Raw genomic sequence first — 22,347 nt, 5'->3', positions numbered from 1 at the left:
TTTTCCCAAGCTGGGCATTAAATTCCTCATGCCGTAATACTGTTTGCAGCATATTTGAAGCTTCGAACATTGCCAGAACAGTGCGCGTGCTCTGGCACTTTGCGCTTACCTTTGCAATTACCTTTGCTGCTTCCATAAAGAAAACTTAACTGAACCTGAAGAAGGGTTAAGTCCGAAACGTCGTTTGCAGAAACTGAATTGACTTTTTCCTCAAAAATTTTCATTTTATTCGCTAAGACTTTTTGTATTCAAAGAAAGTGCTGCAGATCCGACTACGACCTGAATAATCTTCGGACCTGATTGTCACGTTTTAGTTCATGCTTTTCTTGTTTGGTAAATGTTCATTGTAAGAGGATTCTGAGTCATCGAGGAGATTCCGTCGGTGAACCGCTGACCTCGCAGATACTGTTCGGGTACCCTAACCAGGCTACGGAGAGATTCGCACTAGGTTCATATGCAACACGTGTCCTGTATATATTTCTACGATCAGTGGTTTGTTCCAAAGTTTTTGTTCGGCTCGGGTTAAGGAACTAAGTCACTTTTGGTACGAAGAAATGAAAGCATTGACGGACAATTTACCGAGTTTAACCTCGCATTTGGTACTAACAACCCGTTTGTATCTGCGTGATTGTCTGAAGGTCATTTTAATATTATTTTCTTTGTACAGAGTAGGCCATACACTCCGGTCGCATAGCTTTGTCCCTGAAAAAAGGAAAGAATTCTCTAAGAAATTTTAGTATAACAGTCTACGTGCGTGCTATCACAAATGCTGTTCTCTGATTGGCTGCGCTACTCACTATCTATTCTGTTGTAGATAGTGAGTGGCGTAACAGTGAGCGCTTGTTAACAAAATGACGGCCGCTTCTTTGCGTTTGCGAGGTGTCTGTGAAGAGGATTTAGATGAAGTTTTGAACGACTAGTAGGTTTATACTAAAACAATTACGTTATTCGCTCTCGATTTCTATGCGTGATAATTGACGATGGCGCAGCCCTCGTCAACTATCATGCGATAGAAATCTTTCTCTCTCATAATCTAATTGCTTAACAGAATCAAATCAGGCGTGTAAATAATGAATGCAAACCAGCTCTTTCTCTCTTTTAATGAACCAAATTTATTCCCCTCCCCTTACAACAAATCTAATCAACGTGTAAATGAGACTCGCCAAGCACTCCCCTACTCGAAGAGAGCGTAAACATCACAACAAGATCTTCCGCCATTGTCACCTTCAGGGCCATTCATCAAATCCTCGCTGTACCATAAACGCAACTCTTGTCCCGAGGTCACGGCAATTGGCTGCTCGGAGAACTTGGTCAGTACCAGTTCAGTTGATTGCCCGTCGTAACCAGGGATAAACGACCACCCGGACGATAAGCTTAACTGCTTCGGCGGCAAGAGGACGGTATTTCCTGCGGTAGTTATGGTAACACCTGTATAAGCAGCCAGGCCAGGGTAGTCTGAACAACTGAAGGGAGACCAGTACGTGACGGAGGCACCCGCTAGACAAGACACGTAGCCATACAAATGGACCAGCCTCATCTTTCTAATGTTTCCACCAGATAGAATCTTAAACGACTGTCCTTGGCGCCAAAACACACTGGAGCAGTATTTAGCTTCTGCCAGGGACCTTAAATGAAAATACTCCTATTTACTTATTTATTTTTTCATGACCATGGAAATCGTTGGACTTGCATTCCATTCAGGGGAAAATTGCTTGCCGTTTTCAGTGAAGAAGCAAAAACATGAATGTCGTGACCATTGCTTTTTTCGTTCAATGTATAATTAAACAATTATTAGATTGGGTTTTTGTGACATCCAGAATAATCAAGGTCTCGGTAAGGGTTATCAGCCAAAGCCGAAGGCTTCGGCTGATAACACCTACCTCGACCTTGATTATTCTGAATATCACAAAAGCCTCACCCAATATTTGTTTATAATTCGCTGTTTTATTGGCAGATTGTTGCAAATTTGGCAAAAGCTTAATTTTAACCGGGGGTCGTTTCCCATACTAAAAATTCAGAAACTAAATTGTAAAAAAAAGTCCGAAGCTTTTTCTCGTCCTATTCACTTAGTTTTGTTGTAATTGAAGATTATTTCTTCAACATTGAGTATCCGTTGTTTTATCGTAAGAAAATGTTCTCTGAATACTGGCGAAATGATGATTTTAGTCCACGTCTTAAGCCATCCGATCTTGCATGCATCGCATAGCACAGTCTAAAGTGCACAACTGTGCTTTTTTTTTTATTAAACCACCAAACATTTTTCAATCAGTGCAACGTTTTCACAAATTCATATAGAAAAATACCAACCTCCATGCTTTCGGTTTAATCGTTCCACTGCTTTTGTCAACTCAGCAATCTGGGCGCGGAGCTCTGAGCAAAGAAAGGAACAAACAACAAGTACACCAACTTTTAATAATGCTGAAGATTCGCATTTTTTGCTTTTTACTTGTTTATGGGGCAGGTCATTACCTGACCCAAAACAATCATCTCTATCACATGATGGCTAACTGGTTGTCATGGAAATTAAACGAACGAATTGGAAATAAAGGTTCCTTCTGACTCACTTTTGATGCGGCTCGCTGACGTCATTGACATGCCCAAAAGAGCCAGTATGACAATGTTAAATGTGAGTTTCATGGGGAGTGAATGACGCTCCTAGGAACAAGAGATCTGCAAGAAAAAGCCAGAAATAAATCATAACAAAATAACCACCCAAAATTAAACGCGGTTGCTGGATGAAATGTAATGTGTTGCATTTAATTTTCTTCTGGAATTTTTCATTTCCAAACCTACAATCGAAGTTACTTTGATATTGTTTCGTTGTGCTTTTTTTTTTTCTTCTTCTTGTGAGAGGTTATTCTTTTTATTTAAATATAGCTTTACTCAGCAGTTACATAAACATAGGATGTATGACCTGGACGGACTTTGTTATGGCCGCAGCTGCTTCTCGGCTTGCTATTGATGTCTTAATGGATGGCCTGCCGGACGGCCTGCCGGACGGCCTGCCGGACGGCGTGATATTGCGGGTACGAGCATCTTCACTAACTTAGTGTACAATTCGAGTTTTGCGTCGCCAATCCACTCATTTCAACAAACAGAATAACGATTCCATAGCTCTGTTTGACTGAAGTGGCCTGCTCGGCCCCTTTAAAAGTAAATGACCCTTAGCAAGGAAATTTGGTAGATTAACACAATGAGATAAGATGCCCGAAGTGATAAATTATTGATTAAAAAGAGCCTGATTCATTTAAGCAATATCTAGCGTGGTTCAAGCGCTCGGCTTTCTTCCTTTTTCAAATTTGAAGGAAACAAAACAGGTCAAAAAAATTGGCGACAATTCGACCTTGCTATGAGAACTCCTATTATGTTGTCAAATGAATAGATTGATACAAACCTCACAAATCTTGAACTGAGTTTCTTCGGCTTCAGCTTTCTGAGCAGAATGAACGGGATGGTGAAGACATTTCTTTTAAATCTATAATTATTATCACGCGACGAATTGATGGTTATCTATTTTTATTTGGACAGTACACTCTGGTTGCCTAGTTTTGCTTTTTTGAAACCGCAAAGAACTTACAAAATATTGAATGCTGCAAAAAAAAAGAAGGACAGCAAAATTCTGCCACAAAGTTGACATATTTTTTTCAGTTTTAAGGTTCCCTTTTCGGATGGACGCAATAGCTTATTTGCTAAACTCTTTGATGGTTCAAGATAAAAAAAAGTCATAGTAACTATATAACAGTGATCAAGGAATAGGAATATCGAAAATTCCTTGAGGTCGTCCCATCAAGGAATGTTGAACATTTCAGTTACTAGGAAGTTTTAGTAACCAAGAAGTTTAAAATAACCATATTTTACAGGAAGTTTGTCCCTGGATTGACATGGGTGCTTGGCCTCGCGGCTTCGCAACTTTCCCCTTGCTCGCAGAAAGAAACGGGGGTGACTGTTGCATCACTCATAACTGGTTAGGAGTGATTTGAACGCCTTTTACCGCTCTTCATTTTATCTCTAGAATATTAAATTAAGTTATTCGGCTGCCTTCTACAGGGGAGGATGGATATAATTTTTTCTCGATATTTTGGTGACTACTTCGTCTTGATCTTTATTTACTTTAATCGCCCCTTCTGGATTAACGTAGCACTCCCTTATTTCGCGAGCGAGCAGAGACCACATGCTGTATCCGAACAGCTAACTTCCCGTTACGTCTAGAATTTCTTGGTTACCGTTCTTCCTGGTGTTGGAACGAAGAATGAGGAAGCCTTTAAGCTTGAAGTCAAGTTTACAAAACAGGAAGTTTAAATCATTTCGAGGAATATGCATCTCTCTCTTTTAATTCTTTGGTAACGTGTTCAGAAGGTCAACGACTATAAGAAGGAGCAAATGCCAAATATTTTTAAAAAACCATTAATTTGACGATATCTCCAAAGAATCATGACAATCACAAAACTGTACTTGAGCAGAAAAGCAGTTTATTAAATATATCTTTATGCTCAACAAAGCAGTAAATTCTAATCGTGTTGTTGAATTCAATCATGGGCTCGCCTAAGCGCCTTTGAATTGGTTTTTGCAGTAATTTATACGTTATCATATCAACTCTTGGTCTTCGGCCATCGTAGCTTGATTAAAAATATAACACAAACAGCGGCAGTAAACATTTTAAAAACATGCATTTTATGAACTTGACGTTTCGTATGCTAATCAACATACATTTTCAAATGTATAACCGTTAAAATTTTTTGAAAAGGTATTTATACTGTATAAATGGGGTCTGGAACATAGACAGAAAACATCTTCAGTAGAAATTTAAGACGTTTCAAACGGTCCAATGACGTAATTCAGTGCTTGAAGCGCCTTCAAGTAGGTAAACAGTTCGACAGGAAAGTAAACTTTCAATGTGCACTGTTCTCGGTGTTTCTTTGTAACTCTGTAATGAAACACCACGACAAGCTACCTAAAATAAATTGGTAAGTTCCGATACCAATCATAGTTTATATCTCGATTTGGAACTTAATCAGGAGGAATTCCAGGGGTCAAGTCTCTTTTTTCCACTGATTCACTCGCGTCCAAGCGTGTTTCATTGTGATTCAGTCGCCGGCTGTGTTTAAACAAGTATACAATGATGAATAACGTGTAAGTTGACTATTATAATTAGCATTTTTACTTGCGAAAGTTTGTTCAAGCGAAAGATCCCAAACAATGATTGTACAAGCGCTTCAACGCTGCTCTTAAAACGAAAAGCCAACTTTAAGGTCATTCCTCACATTTGCATCGCGCATCCTTACTGCGCATAATTAATGGCGTCATTAGAGCGCGCTCGTGCACGCGCATAGTGAAAACATGACGGATTTGCCTTGATGTTGAGCTCTGTCAGTTGAAAAATGGCTCTAGCTCACCAACGAGCACGGGCACCCCAATTTTTTTTCCAGTCATCGGAAAATTGAATAAATAAGAAAAATAGCAGATACACTGTGGCCTTTTCTATTTTGCAGTCGGTAACTACGTCAAGAAATTTAGCTTTCTGTCTGAATCAAACTTAAAATGTTTAGTTGTGTCCGACACAATGTATTGACTGTAGTTTAATGCGTGTTCTTATGAATCTGGGCTCACAAGGATCTTACAATTACTGGGAATGCGTTTTTATAATAAGCATTAAATAATACCAAAATGGGGCATTTTCAATGCCTTACTGCTCCTTAATGAGCATGGGCACCCCCCTCTTTTATTTCAAAATTGAAGTTGTCATATGACAAATATTCAGTGGACAAAGGTTGAACAAAAATCTATTGTCACTTTTATTTCAGAGGAATTACCCTAATTCGGCATAAAACAGCCATTAAAGTAGCACAACTTTCTCAATCACTTTTCAAAATGAAAAACAATTTACTCGACAAATTATCGCAGCCGATGAACATGAAGTAGTCGCCGATATCAAATATTGATTGTTTATTTTGATCTCTTAGGAATTTCGTTTTGTAATATAATGTGGAAGGGTTTTTCGCGCGCTCCGATTGGCTGAACCGCTGTGTATATTACGGCTATTACAGGCACAAGGATGGTTGCGCAAGATCTTGAACTGGTTAAAAGGTTAAGTCTAAAGTTCAGTGTCCTCGAGAAACACAACAACGGTTGTCAACACAAAATTTATTATATGTTTTTCCCAAGCTGGGCATTAAATTTCTCATGCAGTAATACTGTTTGCAGCATATTTGAAGCTTCGAACATTGAACAGTGCGCGTGCTGTGGCACTTTGCACTTACCTTGCGCTGCTTCCATAAAGAAAACTTAACTGAACCTGAAGAAGGGTTAAGTCCGAAACGTCGTTTGCAGAAACTGAATTGACTTTTTCCTCAAAAATTTTCATTTTATTTGCTAGGACCTTTTGTATTCAAAGAAAGTGCTGCAGATCCGACTACGACCTGAATAATCTTCGGACCTGATTGTCGCGTTTTAGTTCATGCTTTTCTTGTTTGGTAAATGTTCACTGTAAGAGGATTCTGAGTCATCGAGGAGATTCCGTCGGTGAACCGCTGACCTCGCAGATACTGTTCGGGTACCCTAACCAGGCTACGGAGAGATTCGCACTAGGTTCATATGCAACACGTGTCCTGTATATATTTCTACGATCAGTGGTTTGTTCCAAAGTTTTTGTTCGGCTCGGGTTAAGGGACTAAGTCACTTTTGATAGGAAGAAATGAAAGCATTGACGGACAATTTACCGAGTTTAACCTCGCATTTGGTACTAACAACCCGTTTGTATCTACGTGATTGTCTGAAGGTCATTTTAATGTTATTTTCTTTGTAAAGAGTAGGCCATAACACTCCGGTCGCATAGCTTTGTCTCTGATAAGAAAGGAAAGAATTCTCTAAGAAAATTTAGTATAAATCTACTTCTATCAGAAATGTCGTTCTCTGATTGGCTGCGCTACTCACTATTTATTCTGTTGTAGATAGTGAGTAGCGTAGCAGTGAGCGCTTGTTAACAAAATGATGGCCGCTTCTTTGCGTTTTCGAGGTGTCTGTGAAGAGGATTTAGATGAAGTTTTGAACGACTAGTAGGTTTACACCAAAACAATTACGTTATTCGCTCTCGATTTCTATGCGTGCAACTATCATGCGATAGAAATCTCGGGCTCATTGTCTAATTGTTTAATAGAATCAAATCAGGCGTGCAAATAATGAATGCAAACCAGCTCTTTCTCTCTTTTAATGAACCAAATTTATTCCCCTCCCCTTACAACAAATTTAATCAACGTGTAAATGAGACTCGCCAAGCACTCCCCTACTCGAAGAGAGCATAAACATCACAACAAGATCTTCCGCCATTGTCACCTTCACGGCCATTCATCAAATCCTCGCCGTACCATAAACGCAACTCTTGTCCCGAGGTCACGGCAATTGGCTGCTCGGAGAACTTGGTCAGCACCAGTTCAGTTGATTGCCCGTCGTAACCAGGGATAAACGACCACCCGGACGATAAGCTTAACTGCTTCGGCGGCAAGAGGACGGTATTTCCTGCGGTAGTTATGGTAACACCAGTATAAGCAGCCAGGCCAGGGTAGTCTGAACAACTGAAGGGAGACCAGTACGTGACGGAGGCACCCGCTAGACAAGACACGTAGCCATACAAATGGACCAGCCTCATCTTTCTAATGTTTCCACCAGATGGAATCTTAAACGAGCCAAACTGACTGTCCTTGGCGCCAAAACACACTGGAGCAGTATTTAGCTTCTGCCAGGGACCTTAAATAAAAATACTCCTATTTACTTATTTATTTTTTCATGACCATGGAAATCGTTGGACTTGCATTCCATTCAGGGGAAAATTGCTTGCCGTTTTCAGTGAAGAAGCAAAAACGTGAATGTCGTGACCATTGCTTTTTTCGTTCAATGTATAATTAAACAATTATTAGATTGGGTTTTTGTGACATCCAGAATAATCAAGGTCTCGGTAAGGGTTATCAGCCAAAGCCGAAGGCTTCGGCTGATAACACCTACCTCGACCTTGATTATTCTGAATATCACAAAAGCCTCATCCAATATTTGTTTATAATTCGCTGTTTTATTGGCAGATTGTTGCAAATTTGGCAAAAGCTTAATTTTAACCGGGGGTCGTTTCCCATACTAAAAATTCAGAAACTAAATTGTAAAAAAAAAGTCCGAAGCTTTTTCTCGTCCCATTTACTTAGTTTTGTTGTAATTGAAGATTATTTCTTCAACATTGAGTATCCGTTGTTTTATCGTAAGAAAATGTTCTCTAAGTACTGGCGAAATGACGATTTTAGTCCACGTCTTAAGCCATCCGATCTTGCATGGATCGCATAGCACAGTCCAAAGTGCACAACTGTGCTTTTTTTTATTAAACCAACAAACATTTTTCAATCAGTGCAACGTTTTCACAAATTCATATAGAAAAATACGAACCTCCATACTTTCGGTTTAATTGTTCCACTGCTTTTGTCAACTCAGCAATCTGGGCGCGGAGCTCTGAGCAAAGAAAGGAACAAACAACAAGTACACCAACTTTTGATAATGCTGAAGATTCGCATTTTTTGCTTTTTACTTGTTTATGGGGCAGGTCATTACCTGACCCAAAACAATCATCTCTATCCCATGATGGCTAACTGGTTGTCATGGAAATTAAACGAACGAATTGGAAATGAAGGTTCCTTCTGACTCACTTTTGATGCGGCTCGCTGACGTCAATGACATGCCCAAAAGAGCCAGTATGACAATGCTAAATGTGAGCTTCATGGGGAGTGAATGACGCTCCTAGGAACAAGAGATCTGCAAGAAAAAGCCAGAAATAAATCATAATAAAATAACCACCCAAAATTAAACGCGGTTACTGGATGAAATATAATGTGTTGCATTTAATTTTCTTCTGGAATTTTTCATTTCCAAACCTACAATCGAAGTTACTTTGATATTGTTTCGTTGTGCTTTTTTTCTTCTTCTTCTTGTGAGAGGTTATTCTTTTTATTTAAATATAGCTTTACTCAGCAGTTACATAAACATAGGATGTATGACCTGGCCGGACTTTGTTATGGCCGCAGCTGCTTCTCGGCTTGCTATTGATGTCTTAATGGATGGCCTTTGACGGCCTGCCGGACGGCATGATATTGCAAGTACAAGCATCTTCACTAACTTAGTGTACAATTCGAGTTTTGCGCCCCCAATCTACTCATTTCAACAAACAGAATAACGATTCCATAGCTCTGTTTGACTGAAGTGGCCTGCTCGGCCCCTTTAAAAGTAAATGACCCTTAGCAAGGAAATTTGGTAGATTAGCACAATGAGATAAGATGCCCGAAGTGATAAATTATTGATTAAAAAGAGCCTGATTCATTTAAACAATATCTAGCGTGGTTCAAGCGCTCGGCTTTCTTCGTTTTTAAAATTTGAAGGAAACAAAACAGGTAAAAAAAAATTGGCGACAATTCGACCTTGTTATGAGAACTCCTATTATGTTGTCAAATGAATAGATTGATACAAACCTCACAAATCTTGAACTGAGTTTCTTCGGCTTCAGCTTTCTGAGCAGAATGAAGGGATGGTGAAGACATTTCTTTTAAATCTATAATTATTATCACGTGAAGAATTGATGGTTATCTATTTTTATTTGGACAGTACACTCTGGTTGCCTAGTTTTGCTTTTTTGAAACCGCAAAGAACTTACAAAATATTGAATGCTGCAAAAAAACAAAAAGACAGCAAAATTATGCCACAAAATTGACATATTTTTTTCAGTTTTAAGGTTCCCTTTTCGGATGGACGCAATAGCTTATTTGCTAAACTCTTTGATGGTTCAAGATAAAAAAAAATCATAGTAACTATATAACAGTGATCAAGGAATAGGGTAATTGAAAATTCCTTGAGGTCGTCCCATCAAGGAATGTTGAACATTTCAGTTACTAGGAAGTTTTAGTAACCAAGAAGTTTAAAATAACCATATTTTACAGGAAGTTTGTCCCTGGATTGACACGGGTGCTTGGCCTCGCGGCTTCGCAACTTTCCCCTTGCTCGCAGAAAGAAACGGGGGTGACTGTTGCACCACTCATAACTGGTTAGGAGTGATTTGAACGCCTTTTACCGCTCTTCATTTTATCTCTAGAATATTAAATTAAGTTATTCGGCTGCCTTCTACAGGGGAGGATGAATATAATTTTTTCTCGATATTTTGGTGACTACTTCGTCTTGATCTTTATTTACTTTAATCGCCCCTTCTAGGTTAACGTAGCACTCCCTTATTTCGCGAGCGAGCAGAGACCACATGCTGTATCCGAACAGCTAACTTCCCGTTACGTCTAGAATTTCTTGGTTACCGTTCTTCCTGGTGTTGGAACGAAGAATGAGGAAGCCTTTAAGCTTGAAGTCAAGTTAACAAAACAGGAAGTTAAAATTATTTCGAGGAATATGCTTCTCTCCCTTTCTTTGGTAACGTGTTCAGGAGGTCAACGACTATAAGAGAGAGTAAATGCCAAATATTTTTAAAAAATCATTAATTTGCCGATATCTCCAAAGAATCATGACAATCACAAAACTGTACTTGAGCAGAAAAGCAGTTAATTAAATATATCTTTATGCTCAACAAAGCAGTAAATTCTAATCGTGTTGTTGAATTCAATCATGGGCTCACCTGAGAGCCTTTGAATTGGTTTTTGCAGTAATTTATACGTTATCATATCAACTCTTGGTCTTCGGCCATCGTAGCTCGATTAAAAATATAACACAAACAGCGGTGGTAAACATTTTAAAAACATGCATTTTATGAACTTGACGTTTCGTATGCTAATCAACATATATTTTCAAAAGTGTAACCGTTAAATTTTTTTGAAAAGCTATTTGTACTGTATAAATGGGGTCTGGAACATAGACAGAAAACATCTGCAGTAGAAATTTAAGACGTTTCAAACGGAAACTGTCTGTAAAGTGACACAGTGAAAGCTTTCCTGATAAAGTAAACACTTTTCACTACTAACATCGGCATTAAATGCTGGCTCCAATTCCTGAATAAACAAGGTTTCCTTAACCTTACAATTGTAGTCACTTTTGCCGGACGCCAAAATGTCAAAATGGTCCCATTTATACAGTATAAATAGCTTTTCAAAACATTTTAACGGTTATACTTTGGAAAATGTATGTTGACTAGCATAGGAAACGTCAAGTTCATAAAATGCGTGTTTTAAAAATGTTTATAACCGCTGTTTGTGTTACATTTTAATCAATTTATACATTGTTCTCAATATTGTTGGAACTGAGGGTGCCAGTCATACAATCTCCACCAGCAGACCTCGGTATCGTTACCAAAATGCGGTGCAGCTATTTCGTTGGTTTCGCTGGTTAGAAGAGGTAAGGGAAACCGGGAAATATGTACTTCCAGCCAAAAAAATCAGTAGTTCGAACATTCCTAATATTTGTCTCACTTTTCTATGTTCACTTACCGGCACGTGAGACAACTAAGTTCTTCATAGCTGACAACACCTAATTGGCTCATGATGATTTTCCGCGTAAAAACTTTAACTTCAACTTAAGGTAATTCCATCGAAATAAAACTCACAATAGATTTTCTTTCAAACTTTACCTTTACCTGTTATATTTTCAAGAGAATTTAAAATTTGAAATAAAAAAGGGGGGTCGCCATATTCGTTTAGGAGCAGGAGGACCATCAATAAACCCCATAATTTCTGAAATTAACCGCTTTCAGAAACGTTTATATTTGAACCATTCACCTTACGTATTAAGAGAGCAGAAAAATAGAGAGAACGTTAAGCGAGAAATAAAACAATGGATGTATTGCATAAATGTTAAGGAGCAATTTGATGTACGTTTCTTGATAAGGGCACTCATATTTAGTTGACAGGGATACGATATGTTCCAAGCACGTAGTGTTCTAGGACCACACATTATCTTTTACGAGTGCTAGCTATGCTCTCATGTTCCGTGATAATTTTTTACTCTACGATAGAAATTGCTCCATATTTACTTTATAGAAAGAAGGTGATCTCTGCGCTCAAACTAAATAAAAAAAATCAATAGGTCCCGGTACTCGTTTTCGAGAAAACAACGATGATTTGTCTCTCGCAAACCAAGAGACACTATTTTGTATATGTTGTGTATGTGCACGCGCTCGTGAGCGCGCGCCAATGACGCGAAAATCGTGCGCAGTAGGGATGCCCAATGCAATTCTGAGGAATAACCTTAAAGGTCTAGCCCAGCTTTCATAACTGTATAACTGTATTGCCTGAAGATAAAATAATCCACCGTCCAAAGTCCAGAGTCCAAGAGTCCTGATTTTATTACCACATGCCTTCATGACGTACAGGAACAGTAAAATCACCGTCCGGCCGTAAGAAATACTCAAGTTTCTCCCGTTTCTATTTGTTTTTCAGTCTCTACCACCGTTGCTTGTCTTGACAAAGAAAACGGATTAATCGCAGGAAAGGCGGCAAGTAACAGATATTAACTTTTCGTTGCGCTTTACACACGAGCATTCTCCGTATTGGTCGGGTAACTTCAGCATAACAGGAGATGCCTCGCACTAAAATGACGTTATACTCTCAGTTCTTCGTCATGTTTGTTTTATTTTTACCATTCCAAATCCTATAAGCGTGTTGGCAGTTTAATCTTTTAGTGAACTGACACGGACGAGGCCTTGTTAGAAAACAGTGCTGGCGTGAAATCAAATGCAAATTTTAAGGTAAATATAGCGGCTGCTTGTGTATCATAAACAAACCAAAAAATTTTTAAATTTCATTTTTTTCTTTAAGTAATCAGTTTTCGAAATCGATGGCAAATCTACTGCAACTTGTTAGATTTCAAATCAAGTGATCATTGATGGCGTTACTTAAACGAATTAATCCAAGATGCATTTTCGTATTTTAAATATTCAGAGTGCGATTACAACAGAGATGGCAATATCTGACCTTATTGCTGTCACACAAACATCACATATGCCAAGTTTGTTTTGAAAGGGACAAACGATTCATATTGTTGACACGTGTCACTTCATTAAGCACAGCTATACATCAGCTTACACTTAGGGCCCAATCCATTGCAATACCACAACGCGTTGGGATTGCACAAGCCATGAAAATAGGAAATTTTTAGAATCCATTAAGAAAAACAGCTGTTGTTATTTATTTATCCTGACCGACAGCTTCTATCGTAGCTCGTGGGTTTACCACAAGTTCTTTAACATCATTAGCCCTCAATCCGTGCCACTGTTACATCTCTTCAGCCATTTCTCAATTTTATGAGCATTCTTTTGTTCAATGTTTAGATTTTCGCTAGAGCTTGTCCTTGACGAAGCTAACGCGTGATTTACATTCACCTGTGTGAGATTAAATTGTTTGTCTCCATCCTGGTCACAATATTGTATGTTTTCGTCGGACGCACTCCGTGGTACGATGCCCGATCCATTTTCCGAAAAATTTGTAGAGCAATTCAACAAATCCCTACTCACTGATATCCCAACTGTAGTTGACAAGTCACAGCAACCGTCCAATTCGGAATATAGTTCTGTATCGGCGAGGACCATGTGAATATAGTCCATTGTTTTGTATCGACGAGCCATATTAGTTATGCGATAACGCGACCAGGCTTTTAAAAACTCTGGGCAATCATCGTAAAAGATTTCTTCTTCAAGATTACAAGGAAGGCTCCGCCATCTTGGAATCCAAACGGAATGGTCGCTGCGATGGCTTGAAGTTAGAAAAGAAATACAAGAAAATCTGTCGGTCGCTAGAGAGGTTCTGGACTGGATTTTTTTGACGCGTAACTTTGTCGGATAACTCGGGATATCTGGAGTTATAATCACTGGAGGCGATAGCGGAGCTGACTCGCTTTCCGTATCCATGGCCGTCTTAAGTTCACGGGAACATTTTTAGCTGCATATGTAAATGTTAACTTAACAGGTTGCGACGAGACCGAGCGATTAATCCTGGTCTAATGCCATTGAATCGAGTGAATTTACGGCCACTTGTGTGTCACAACAGGCGCTACGTAATATATTCCAAAAGAAGATATTTTCGCCGCGTCAAACGCGCATGCTGATCAAAGTCTTAAAATCGCAAACCCAATATTAAATGCCATCTGCTGTTTTACGATTGGTCAGCTTTGAAACTAGGCTTCAAAAAAAGTCCAATACAATTAAAATAATTTGTCTGTTCACTTCATCTCTATACGACTGCGATTATCAACGAAAACAAAGAGCTACAAAGATACATATTCTTAATTTCTTTATCACTTCACTCGTTCACTTGAATTTTTCGTGGGACTGTTGGAAGCTTTCACCTACCACTTTGTAAACAACACGTCAATGCATTGAAGTTTTTACGTATTATTTTTAATCGATTGCTGTTAAGGAAGTTATACAGTGTCGCAGGCCGATTTCCATACAACTCTGACTGCGAACATGAATAATTAACGACGTTTCATTTTCAAGATGTTTACAGATGAGAGTAAAACGGAAACCTAAATTGTGTTATTCTTTACACAAATTTCGCTCATAAATCCGTCGTAAATGATAAAGGTTTCAGGCTATCTTTTGTGACAATTTCAAAGACATCTTCTGCTTTCTCCGTGGATTTTATAGATCTTTATAGAGTAATGCGACAACGCTTTCAAATTAAACTTAATTTAGTTTTTTTTTTTTTTTTTTCTTCCCTTTTCCGAATTTGTCCGTCTGTGCTTAAAAAAGATCGATTGGAATTTTTAAAACTGTTTGTTTTTCTTTCCGTGCAGTCATCGCTACGGAAGGGATTTTCCATATACAACAGCGCCCGAGTAATTATAAAACCCCCACTAAAAGCGGTTTTAGAACATAAACAATTGCGAATGAAAGAATCGAAAGAAAGCAAATTTTCCGTGCCTTTAATCCAGTAGGTTCATTCATTTTCAAAACGCAGCACAGCTTGCGCGGAACAAGTGGTTTCACTAGTACAATGACAAACCGCTGAGAGGTTTAACTATATCATAGAAAATGGTTGAAAGACAGGAAATGAAAGAAGCATGGAATAATGTAACAAAGCTTCTGAATGATATACAGTATGAAAATCCAATCTGATAATGAATGCTGCTCGGTTGCAAGAATTCAGCTACTGAAGCGGTAATCATCGACGGATCTGAAACGACATACATCGTTAAGTTCTACGCGCAGCAACATTGGAGATCCTTGTCAAATATAAATACATTTAGCCATCTTGAGTTATTGTGTTTTAATGGGTGGATACAACTCTTCTTTTGTAATGGAACAGCGATAATTTTTAAGCTGTCACAGAAATTAAGTGAAGATATGGGTCACATTTTTGCGTCAAGTGATGTGTAGAGTCTTGTACAAACGAAAGTTCGCCAGGTACCTAAATTCCTATTGCATCAGCCACAATTATATCTGTCACACGAAATTAGTCCAACCAGAAAACTCAGTTGCATGTAGTCGAATTTATTCAAAGTTATGTAAACAAATTGGCCATCTGACTTTGCGAAAGAGCTTTACACATTGGGGCATTGAACATAATCGAAAGTGCGTTCGACTGGAGAAATGACATCCTAGCTGTAAACTGGTCGCTGAAAGGCTAGTTTACTTGAAAGAGTACCAATTTTCCTTTTCTTCTGGACTGATTTGTAATTGTGCGAATTTCATTTGATTATATTTGTCCTCTTCATTAGCAAAAGTACAATCGTAGCAAGGAAGAATTAGAAGCGTTAGAAATTTGCAGGGTCGAACCTTTTTACTTTGCTCCACCCACGCATTCTCACAAGTAACCAGCGTGTGAACATGCGAGTATGGAAAGGTAATCACATGATTGCAAGTGCAATTTGGATTAAGTAAGCACGAGTAAATTTTTCAAAGGCCACGAGCCCGTAGGGCGAGTGCATTTGTAGTCTTTGGAATATTGACAAGTGCTTATATATTCCAAATTCCACGTACTGATCATGTGATTACTTTTTAAAACACACTTGAAAATAATCTAAAATATAGACTATTTAGTTAAGGCCAGGGTCTGCCGTATATTGTTCGGCTAAGGCAGGTTGCAGTGCCGTACGTTGGTCCTCCAAATATCTTCGAAAATGTACGACACTATTCGCAAACGGCCTCCGATAATGTTTGAAATCTTCGGCAATTTTCGGTTGATCTTTGGTTGATGTTCTGATGTTCTTTGGTCTGATGTTCTTTTGAACTCTTCGGAGATCTTTGAAAAAGTTCGGTTGATTGTGACTGTTGGGAAATGCTCGTATGCCGTTCGGATTCGGCTATCTTCGAAAGCCTTCGGGTGAACTTCGACCAACTTCGAATTTCTCGTATGACCGTCGGTCGCCTTCAAATGTGTTCCCACTAAATTCGGATATCTTCGTTGTAATAGGCCACGTTCGATCAGTATCACTATTCTGACATGGCTCCCAGGCTTTCAGGACAAACGTCTATATTTGGTGTTGTTTTCTTTGTATCCAAGTCTCTTTTGGCAATTGAGAGACAAAAGGAACTTAAAAAATTTACAATTTTGATCATTATTATCCAACTGCAGCGAATACCGTCCAAATAACAGTACAAATATACAGCGATATTGTACAGTTATTTGTACAGTAGAAAACCTGTTTGCCGGACAGGTCGGCGCGCGCACGCAAAACTGTCATACTCTCCCTCTTTCACTGATAAATTTATTGACTAGCAGCAGTTAGATAATAAATCTCTTATTAAATGTTTTGGAGTGTAGTATCGGTTTTTATTATCTAAATGCAGCGAATAACGTCCAAATTACAGTACAAATTTACAGCGATATTTGTACAGTTATTTGCACTGTAGAAAACGTGTTTGCCGTATAGGTCGGCGCGACCACGCAAAACTGTCACACTCTCCCTCTTTCATTGATAAATTTATTGACTACAGCAGTTGGATAATAGATCACTAATTAGATGTTTTGGTGTGTACTATCGCTGTATGTACGTCAAAATACGGCACAACTCGTAAAAATATACAGCGATACTCAAAAGACTACTTGGTTCTACGTGAGTTGATACCACTGAATATAATGAGTAATGTCTAGAAACGACTTAATGAAATGCAAACTATGAAGGTGAGGGATTCATGAGATGTCGGCTGTGTAGGTATATGCAGGGGATTAATGAGATGTAGGTTGTGTAGGTATATGTAGGGGGTTGACGAGATGCAGGATGTATAGGTGGGGGATTAATGAGATGTATGGTGTGGTGGTATATGTGGGGAATTAATGAGATGTATGCTGTGCAGGTATATGTGGGGGATTAATGAGATGTAGGGTGTGGAGGTATACGTGAGGGATTAATGAGATGTAGGCTGTGTATTTATATGTGAGGGATTAATAAGATGTAGGCTATGTAGGTATATGTAGGGGATTAACGAGATGTAGGCTGTGTAGGCATATGTAGGGGATTAATGAGATGTAGGCTGTGTAGGTATATGTGGGGGATTAATGAGATGTAGGCTGTGTAGGTATATGTGGGGGATTAATGAGATGTAGGCTGTGTAGGTATATGTGGGGGATTAATGAGATGTAGGCTCTGTAGGTATACGTGGGGATTAATGACATGTAGGATGTGTTGGTATATCTGGGGGATTAATGAGATGTAAGCTGTGTAGGTATATGTGGGGGATTAATGAGATGTAGGCGCTGTAGGTATTTGTGGGGGATTACTGAAATGTGGGCTGTGAAGGTATATGTGGAGGATTAATGAGATGTAGTCTGTGTAGGTATATGCAGGGGATTAATGAGATGTAGGATGTGCAGATATGTAGGGGATGAGATGTAGGCCGTGTAGGTATATGTGGGGGATTAATGAGATGTAGGCTGTGTAGGTATATGTGCTTAAGCTATTCTGCTTTTGATTGCATTTCTTGGAATCGATTAATAGCTTATTACTCGTTTGCAAGTCTTTAGGATGTGAAATGAGTCAAGGTCTTTATATCAACCTATAAACGTTTCAGTCTATTTTCCTTAGCCTTTGTCGTTGTTATTTGCGTTTCTCAAGCAAGCGAGGCATTTTGAATTTCATTGTTATGGCGATGCGTGACATAGACCTACGGACGCGGTTGTCGAAATCATATTCTTATGCATCAGTCAATTCTAGCAGTGCCCATTCCCCCCCCCCCCGGGCTAAGCCCCGGGCATTAACATTTAAAAAAAAGAAATGGGCAAATTCCCCGGGGTGGGGACACATAAACTGTCTAACTGCCCGGGGGTGGGAACGAAGAAAGAGGGCACATGCTCCGCCCCCGGGATCGTCGCCTTCCAACACCTCCGCAGTTTTTTAATTATTAAATCAGTGAATAAAACGTTCAACTGTACAGTATTTGAACGCAACGGTACGACTTCATTTGAATTCGCCAACCTTAAGTATTTTAACTCCACTTTCATGAATTTAAAAGATGCTAGGCTAGTTTTGAATGCGAAATGCGAAATAGTCGTGTTCACGTCAGTGATTGTTTTGTGATAAACAAAATATAGTTCACCTTGTCGCTTATATTTATATGCTTACAAGTAATGAAGAAATATCTAAAATTGAGAAAACATACCTTTAAAAACGTCTGCAAGTTTCTCTAGTCCCTGACGGACGAGTCATTGTTCGACAAACGCCTCGTCTTTCCCGATGAACTCATCCATGGCTCTTTCCAAAACACGTGTGTCGAATGCCCGGGGGTCGCCCCGGGGTACGCAAATGCCCAGCCCCCGGGCCGCGATAAAATTGCGGATGCCCCACCCCCGGGACTGACAACGTGAGCAAATGCCCCGCGGTTGCCCGGGGGGGATGGGCACTGCTGGAATTGACTGATGCATTATCTCGTGATTTTTAGCCCATTTAGAAGTTAAAGTATTAGGAAAAGTGCTTCTGTAAATGGTCGTTTGTTCAGTACAGATAATCAGTCGCCTGGATAGCCAAAGTAAGTTCCAGATGTTTACAATATTTTCCGGCCGCAATGTAGGCGTACCGCGGAGGTACACCAACATGGCGGTTCCATACTGGTCTCTGCAAATTTGTGCAAAATATTTCGACGAATATCTGAGCTTGGGAAAACGCACAGACCTAAAAATTCGAGGAGTGTCATCTTTATTAATCTCCTGTAACATCACAATTTCTTGATTTTATCCACTAAATGGTTTTCGAATAAATTTTTTATTGCGTCAGGATTGCGTGACAGTGCAAACCAAGAATTGTTTTGCTGGGGTCACTGACATACAATAGTTTCTTTCAGTTTAAATTTACAATAATTCGCTACGTGAGTTTCACTCTTGTTAAGACACATAACTACAAGTAAATAACGAGAGAATATCGTTTAGTTCGAGATTTTATCTTTATTATACTTTACGAAGTTTCTCAGAGCATTTTACGTAGGTACTCGAACAGTTGAATTCGTAAACAAATTCTCTAACCTTTCTGCCCTTGTTGCTCAGACGTTCTTGAGCTCGTGCTGGGATTCTGCTTGGTTCACGATCATGTCTAAAAATACGAAAACGCGCCTGAAGATGCCTTTTATCAAGTTGAAGAGTTGATAGTCCCGGTTGATGACTCCTTTGGTATAACATGATTCATGATTCACTCAAAATGTTCGCTCGTAAATTGATCTCTCGTAAGGCTTGCAGCGACCCGTTCCGAAAACGCTTTACGTCCTTTAGTGTTGGTCTACCTTGAACGGTGTGTTCGTTTGTATGTGATTTCATCGCCCTAGAAATCATGGAATCCTTGCTAACTTTTCTCGACGACAACCTCTGTAAATTCCATGTGCTGTACGCATGCACAGGTGGCGCATGTGCTTTAGAGACCAAACGGCGATTTGTGACTGAACGCGGAAAAAAAGAAAGCCAAAATTTAAACCCAGGCCTCACTGCCTGGGTTAAAAACTCTTGTTATTTATTCAGGAGTGCTCAACGGGAAAAATTTTAAAATTGACTTGTTGTTGCTCGAAAGTATTAATTGACATCCAATAAGAGATAAATAGTTAATAATTAACAACCGTGGGAAAATAATATCCGCTCCGCACCGCCAGCTAGTAGAAGATAGCTAAATGAAGTTGCCAGCCAGGAACCGTTTAGGGGATGCTTTTTCCCAGCCAGCACAACTTAAGAAACGCTGGTTTTCCCAGCAATTTTTACATTACTTTTTGCGCCAGCCAGGAAGAGTATAAATAACTTTTTTAATTCAATTTTAATTTAATTAATTGAGTTAATTAAATTAAAATTCCGTTGAATCTAATTAATTAATCAATTAATTAATTTGACTCAGTTATAATTAATCAATTAATTAATCAATTATGACTAAATTAACTAGTGAACATGAAAAAACAAAAATTTTACTTACCTCAAAAAGGAAACACTACAATTATCATTGAATGGCAGTAAGATTAGGACAGTTCTCCATCCATGCAATAATTCATCTAGCGGTAATTTATAGCCCTCCGCAAAACAATTGTCGCTGAATGTATCATAATTGAACTGTGTCCAAGGCCACAAAGACTACAAGAACTCATTGCTCCATTCAGCTGTTAATGAAAAATGCAAAGTAGATTGCATTTTTTCTTCCAAATGTATACAGGCTTCAATAGAGATGTAGCATGCATTAAAAAAAAGTAAAATCCAATAGAATTAGATGTTTGTTGTAAAAAATCTATAGAAACCATTTATTTTGCCATAAAATGAGCAATACCTAGAAAATGAAAACTGCTGTTTAGGGTTGTCAGCGTTTTTAGGAAACCAACACCGCAACGGACCCAGGTTCAGACTGCCTTAGTTACCTTTTGAAATTGGTAGATAATTTCAAATGCACTATAGTGGATTTTATGCTCGGATCTGTTCAATACTTAGAGTTAGCTCTACTAATTTACAAATTGTAATTGAATTTTTCCTCTCAGTCCATAATGGGAGGAACAAGGGCTGGAAATGAACCTCGAGCTAACACATTCCAGTTTTTAAACTGCTCTGGTGTACCTGCCCCCTTCAAACTTAACGACATAACTTTTTGACAGCCCCGAGTATATCTTTAAGTATTGGTGGCACTTATGAGAAATCGTACCTGTTCCTCAGAATCTATAATCCAGACTGTATTAATAACCCCTTGCTAGCTACAAATAGAAAAACTCAACATTGAGAAAAACCAGCAGACATTTTGAACTAGTTTTCATTCTCGGGCCAGAGCAATATTAATAGTTCATTCGTTTGCAAATTTTGAAAGAATTGTGAGAAAACAAAACTGCTCTGGTGCGCCTGCCCCTTCAACCATAGTCCCAACTACAAGTGAATATATGAAAGACCATATATCTTCTTATAATCCCAACTGCAGCTCCGAGTCAAGTGTTGGCGGCACTTGTGAGAAATCGTACCCAGAATCTATAATCCAAAACATCCTAATCCTCGTTAGCAGATGCACTAAAGAAAGTGCATTCTTGCCCGAAACAGCGTCCCTCTAGGAAGCTACAACATCATCTAACGATCTATTTTTCTAACTGACCATATGCAAAAATGGCTACCAATGCCTTCTGTTGTCTGGTCACGTTTCTTATAACGTGATCACACTAAAAAAGCAAATGGAACAAAATACTAAAAACGCTTTGGCGTTTTTTGGTTTAAAGGTTACAAAGTAGAGACTTATTTAACGGATTATAAGGGAATAAAACGACTCTGGCCTACATAGCCTCGTTTTCATTTTTTTGATAACGTATATGTAATTGGCAGTGATCTCCAATTAGAGAAGAAGATAGCCTTAAAACTCGACACAGTGATTTATTTTGTCCTAATCTTCAAGGTAAATAGTTTTTATTCCTTTAGGGAAGTGTTTCTTCTGGGCGACATACATTTAGGCTGCTATTTTTGCATTGGATCTTTTCTACTGGAGGCTTTCGAGTTTCTGACAGAAAACTGAATCTTGCTACTGATTAATTATATCTGATTTAAACGCTACTAATTATTTAATATGCTTTACTAAACAAAACGTTTGCCAGGAAGGCACTATCTTGACCTCGAAGCCTGTAAACTGCGTAATTCCAGTTTCATTTGCATAACACTTCTTCTAACTGCTTATGTCAGATGCTCAACAACCATCACCACGTCCGACGCTAGCATTTCTACCAGAAATTAGTAATATGCAGCTGACCATATGTCTACTTATTTTCGTGAGACTGAGCTGTTAAAAAGAGCTTTCCTTAGAATCTTTTTCCAGTCCTTAACGTTATTATATGAGGTGAATTACCTACCTGAATTACAGTGTTGACGCAAAATGGTCTCACAGTCAACTCTCTGTTTCAACCTGTGTAAAAAGGAAAGGAACAACATTTAGCATGCGCGCGTTGATCTTTATCTTGAAAAATGGTATTGACTTTTTTGA

The 22,347-nt window shown here is 38.8% G+C and overlaps 3 protein-coding genes and 1 long non-coding RNA gene across 4 annotated transcripts; all 4 read right to left on the bottom strand.

Moving 5' to 3' along the window:
- Positions 1-1,073: 1,073 nt before the first annotated feature.
- Positions 1,074-1,552, bottom strand: LOC149097976 (uncharacterized). The gene has a single exon (XM_089278652.1). The coding sequence runs from the start codon at positions 1,535-1,537 to the stop codon at positions 1,175-1,177; it is 363 nt and encodes a 120-aa protein (XP_089134778.1). The 5' UTR covers positions 1,538-1,552; the 3' UTR covers positions 1,074-1,174.
- A 5,727-nt stretch (positions 1,553-7,279) lies between these two features.
- LOC149097975 (uncharacterized) lies at positions 7,280-9,533 on the bottom strand. The gene is made up of 4 exons (XM_089278243.1): positions 9,495-9,533; positions 8,679-8,784; positions 8,422-8,484; positions 7,280-7,740 (listed from the first exon to the last, which is right to left on the bottom strand). Exons 2-4 carry the CDS (start codon positions 8,749-8,751, stop codon positions 7,280-7,282), a joined length of 597 nt encoding a protein of 198 aa, XP_089134369.1. The 5' UTR covers positions 8,752-8,784; positions 9,495-9,533.
- A 2,737-nt stretch (positions 9,534-12,270) lies between these two features.
- LOC110044001 (uncharacterized) lies at positions 12,271-14,057 on the bottom strand. Its single transcript, XM_020749510.2, has one exon. It carries the CDS (start codon positions 13,853-13,855, stop codon positions 13,208-13,210), a length of 648 nt encoding a protein of 215 aa, XP_020605169.1. The 5' UTR covers positions 13,856-14,057; the 3' UTR covers positions 12,271-13,207.
- A 6,071-nt stretch (positions 14,058-20,128) lies between these two features.
- On the bottom strand, positions 20,129-21,222 carry LOC149097974 (uncharacterized). Its single transcript, XR_016203754.1, has 2 exons — positions 21,040-21,222; positions 20,129-20,509 (listed from the first exon to the last, which is right to left on the bottom strand). It is a non-coding gene; the product is annotated as an uncharacterized LOC149097974 (long non-coding RNA).
- Between the last annotated feature and the right edge of the window lie 1,125 nt (positions 21,223-22,347).

Source organism: Orbicella faveolata, unplaced genomic scaffold, assembly GCF_042242905.1.
Source record: "Orbicella faveolata isolate gen_17 unplaced genomic scaffold, um_ofav_v1 contig_46, whole genome shotgun sequence".
Taxonomy (NCBI): Eukaryota; Metazoa; Cnidaria; class Anthozoa; order Scleractinia; family Merulinidae; genus Orbicella; species Orbicella faveolata.
This window is presented reverse-complemented; position numbering and strand designations above follow the sequence as displayed.

What these genes read in the sequence shown, in the direction of transcription:
- LOC149097976 (XM_089278652.1), bottom strand. Translation starts at nt 1,537, where the DNA reads ATGAGGCTGGTCCATTTGTATGGCTACGTGTCTTGTCTAGCGGGTGCC.
- LOC149097975 (XM_089278243.1), bottom strand. Translation starts at nt 8,751, where the DNA reads ATGAAGCTCACATTTAGCATTGTCATACTGGCTCTTTTGGGCATGTCA. An exon ending in GTCAGCGAGCCGCATCAAAA is followed by an intron (nt 8,485 to 8,678) that starts GTGAGTCAGAAG and finishes TTCTTTGCTCAG; the next exon opens with AGCTCCGCGCCCAGATTGCT. An exon ending in ATTAAACCGAAAGTATGGAG is followed by an intron (nt 7,741 to 8,421) that starts GTTCGTATTTTT and finishes TTTTTATTTAAG; the next exon opens with GTCCCTGGCAGAAGCTAAAT.
- LOC110044001 (XM_020749510.2), bottom strand. Translation starts at nt 13,855, where the DNA reads ATGGATACGGAAAGCGAGTCAGCTCCGCTATCGCCTCCAGTGATTATA.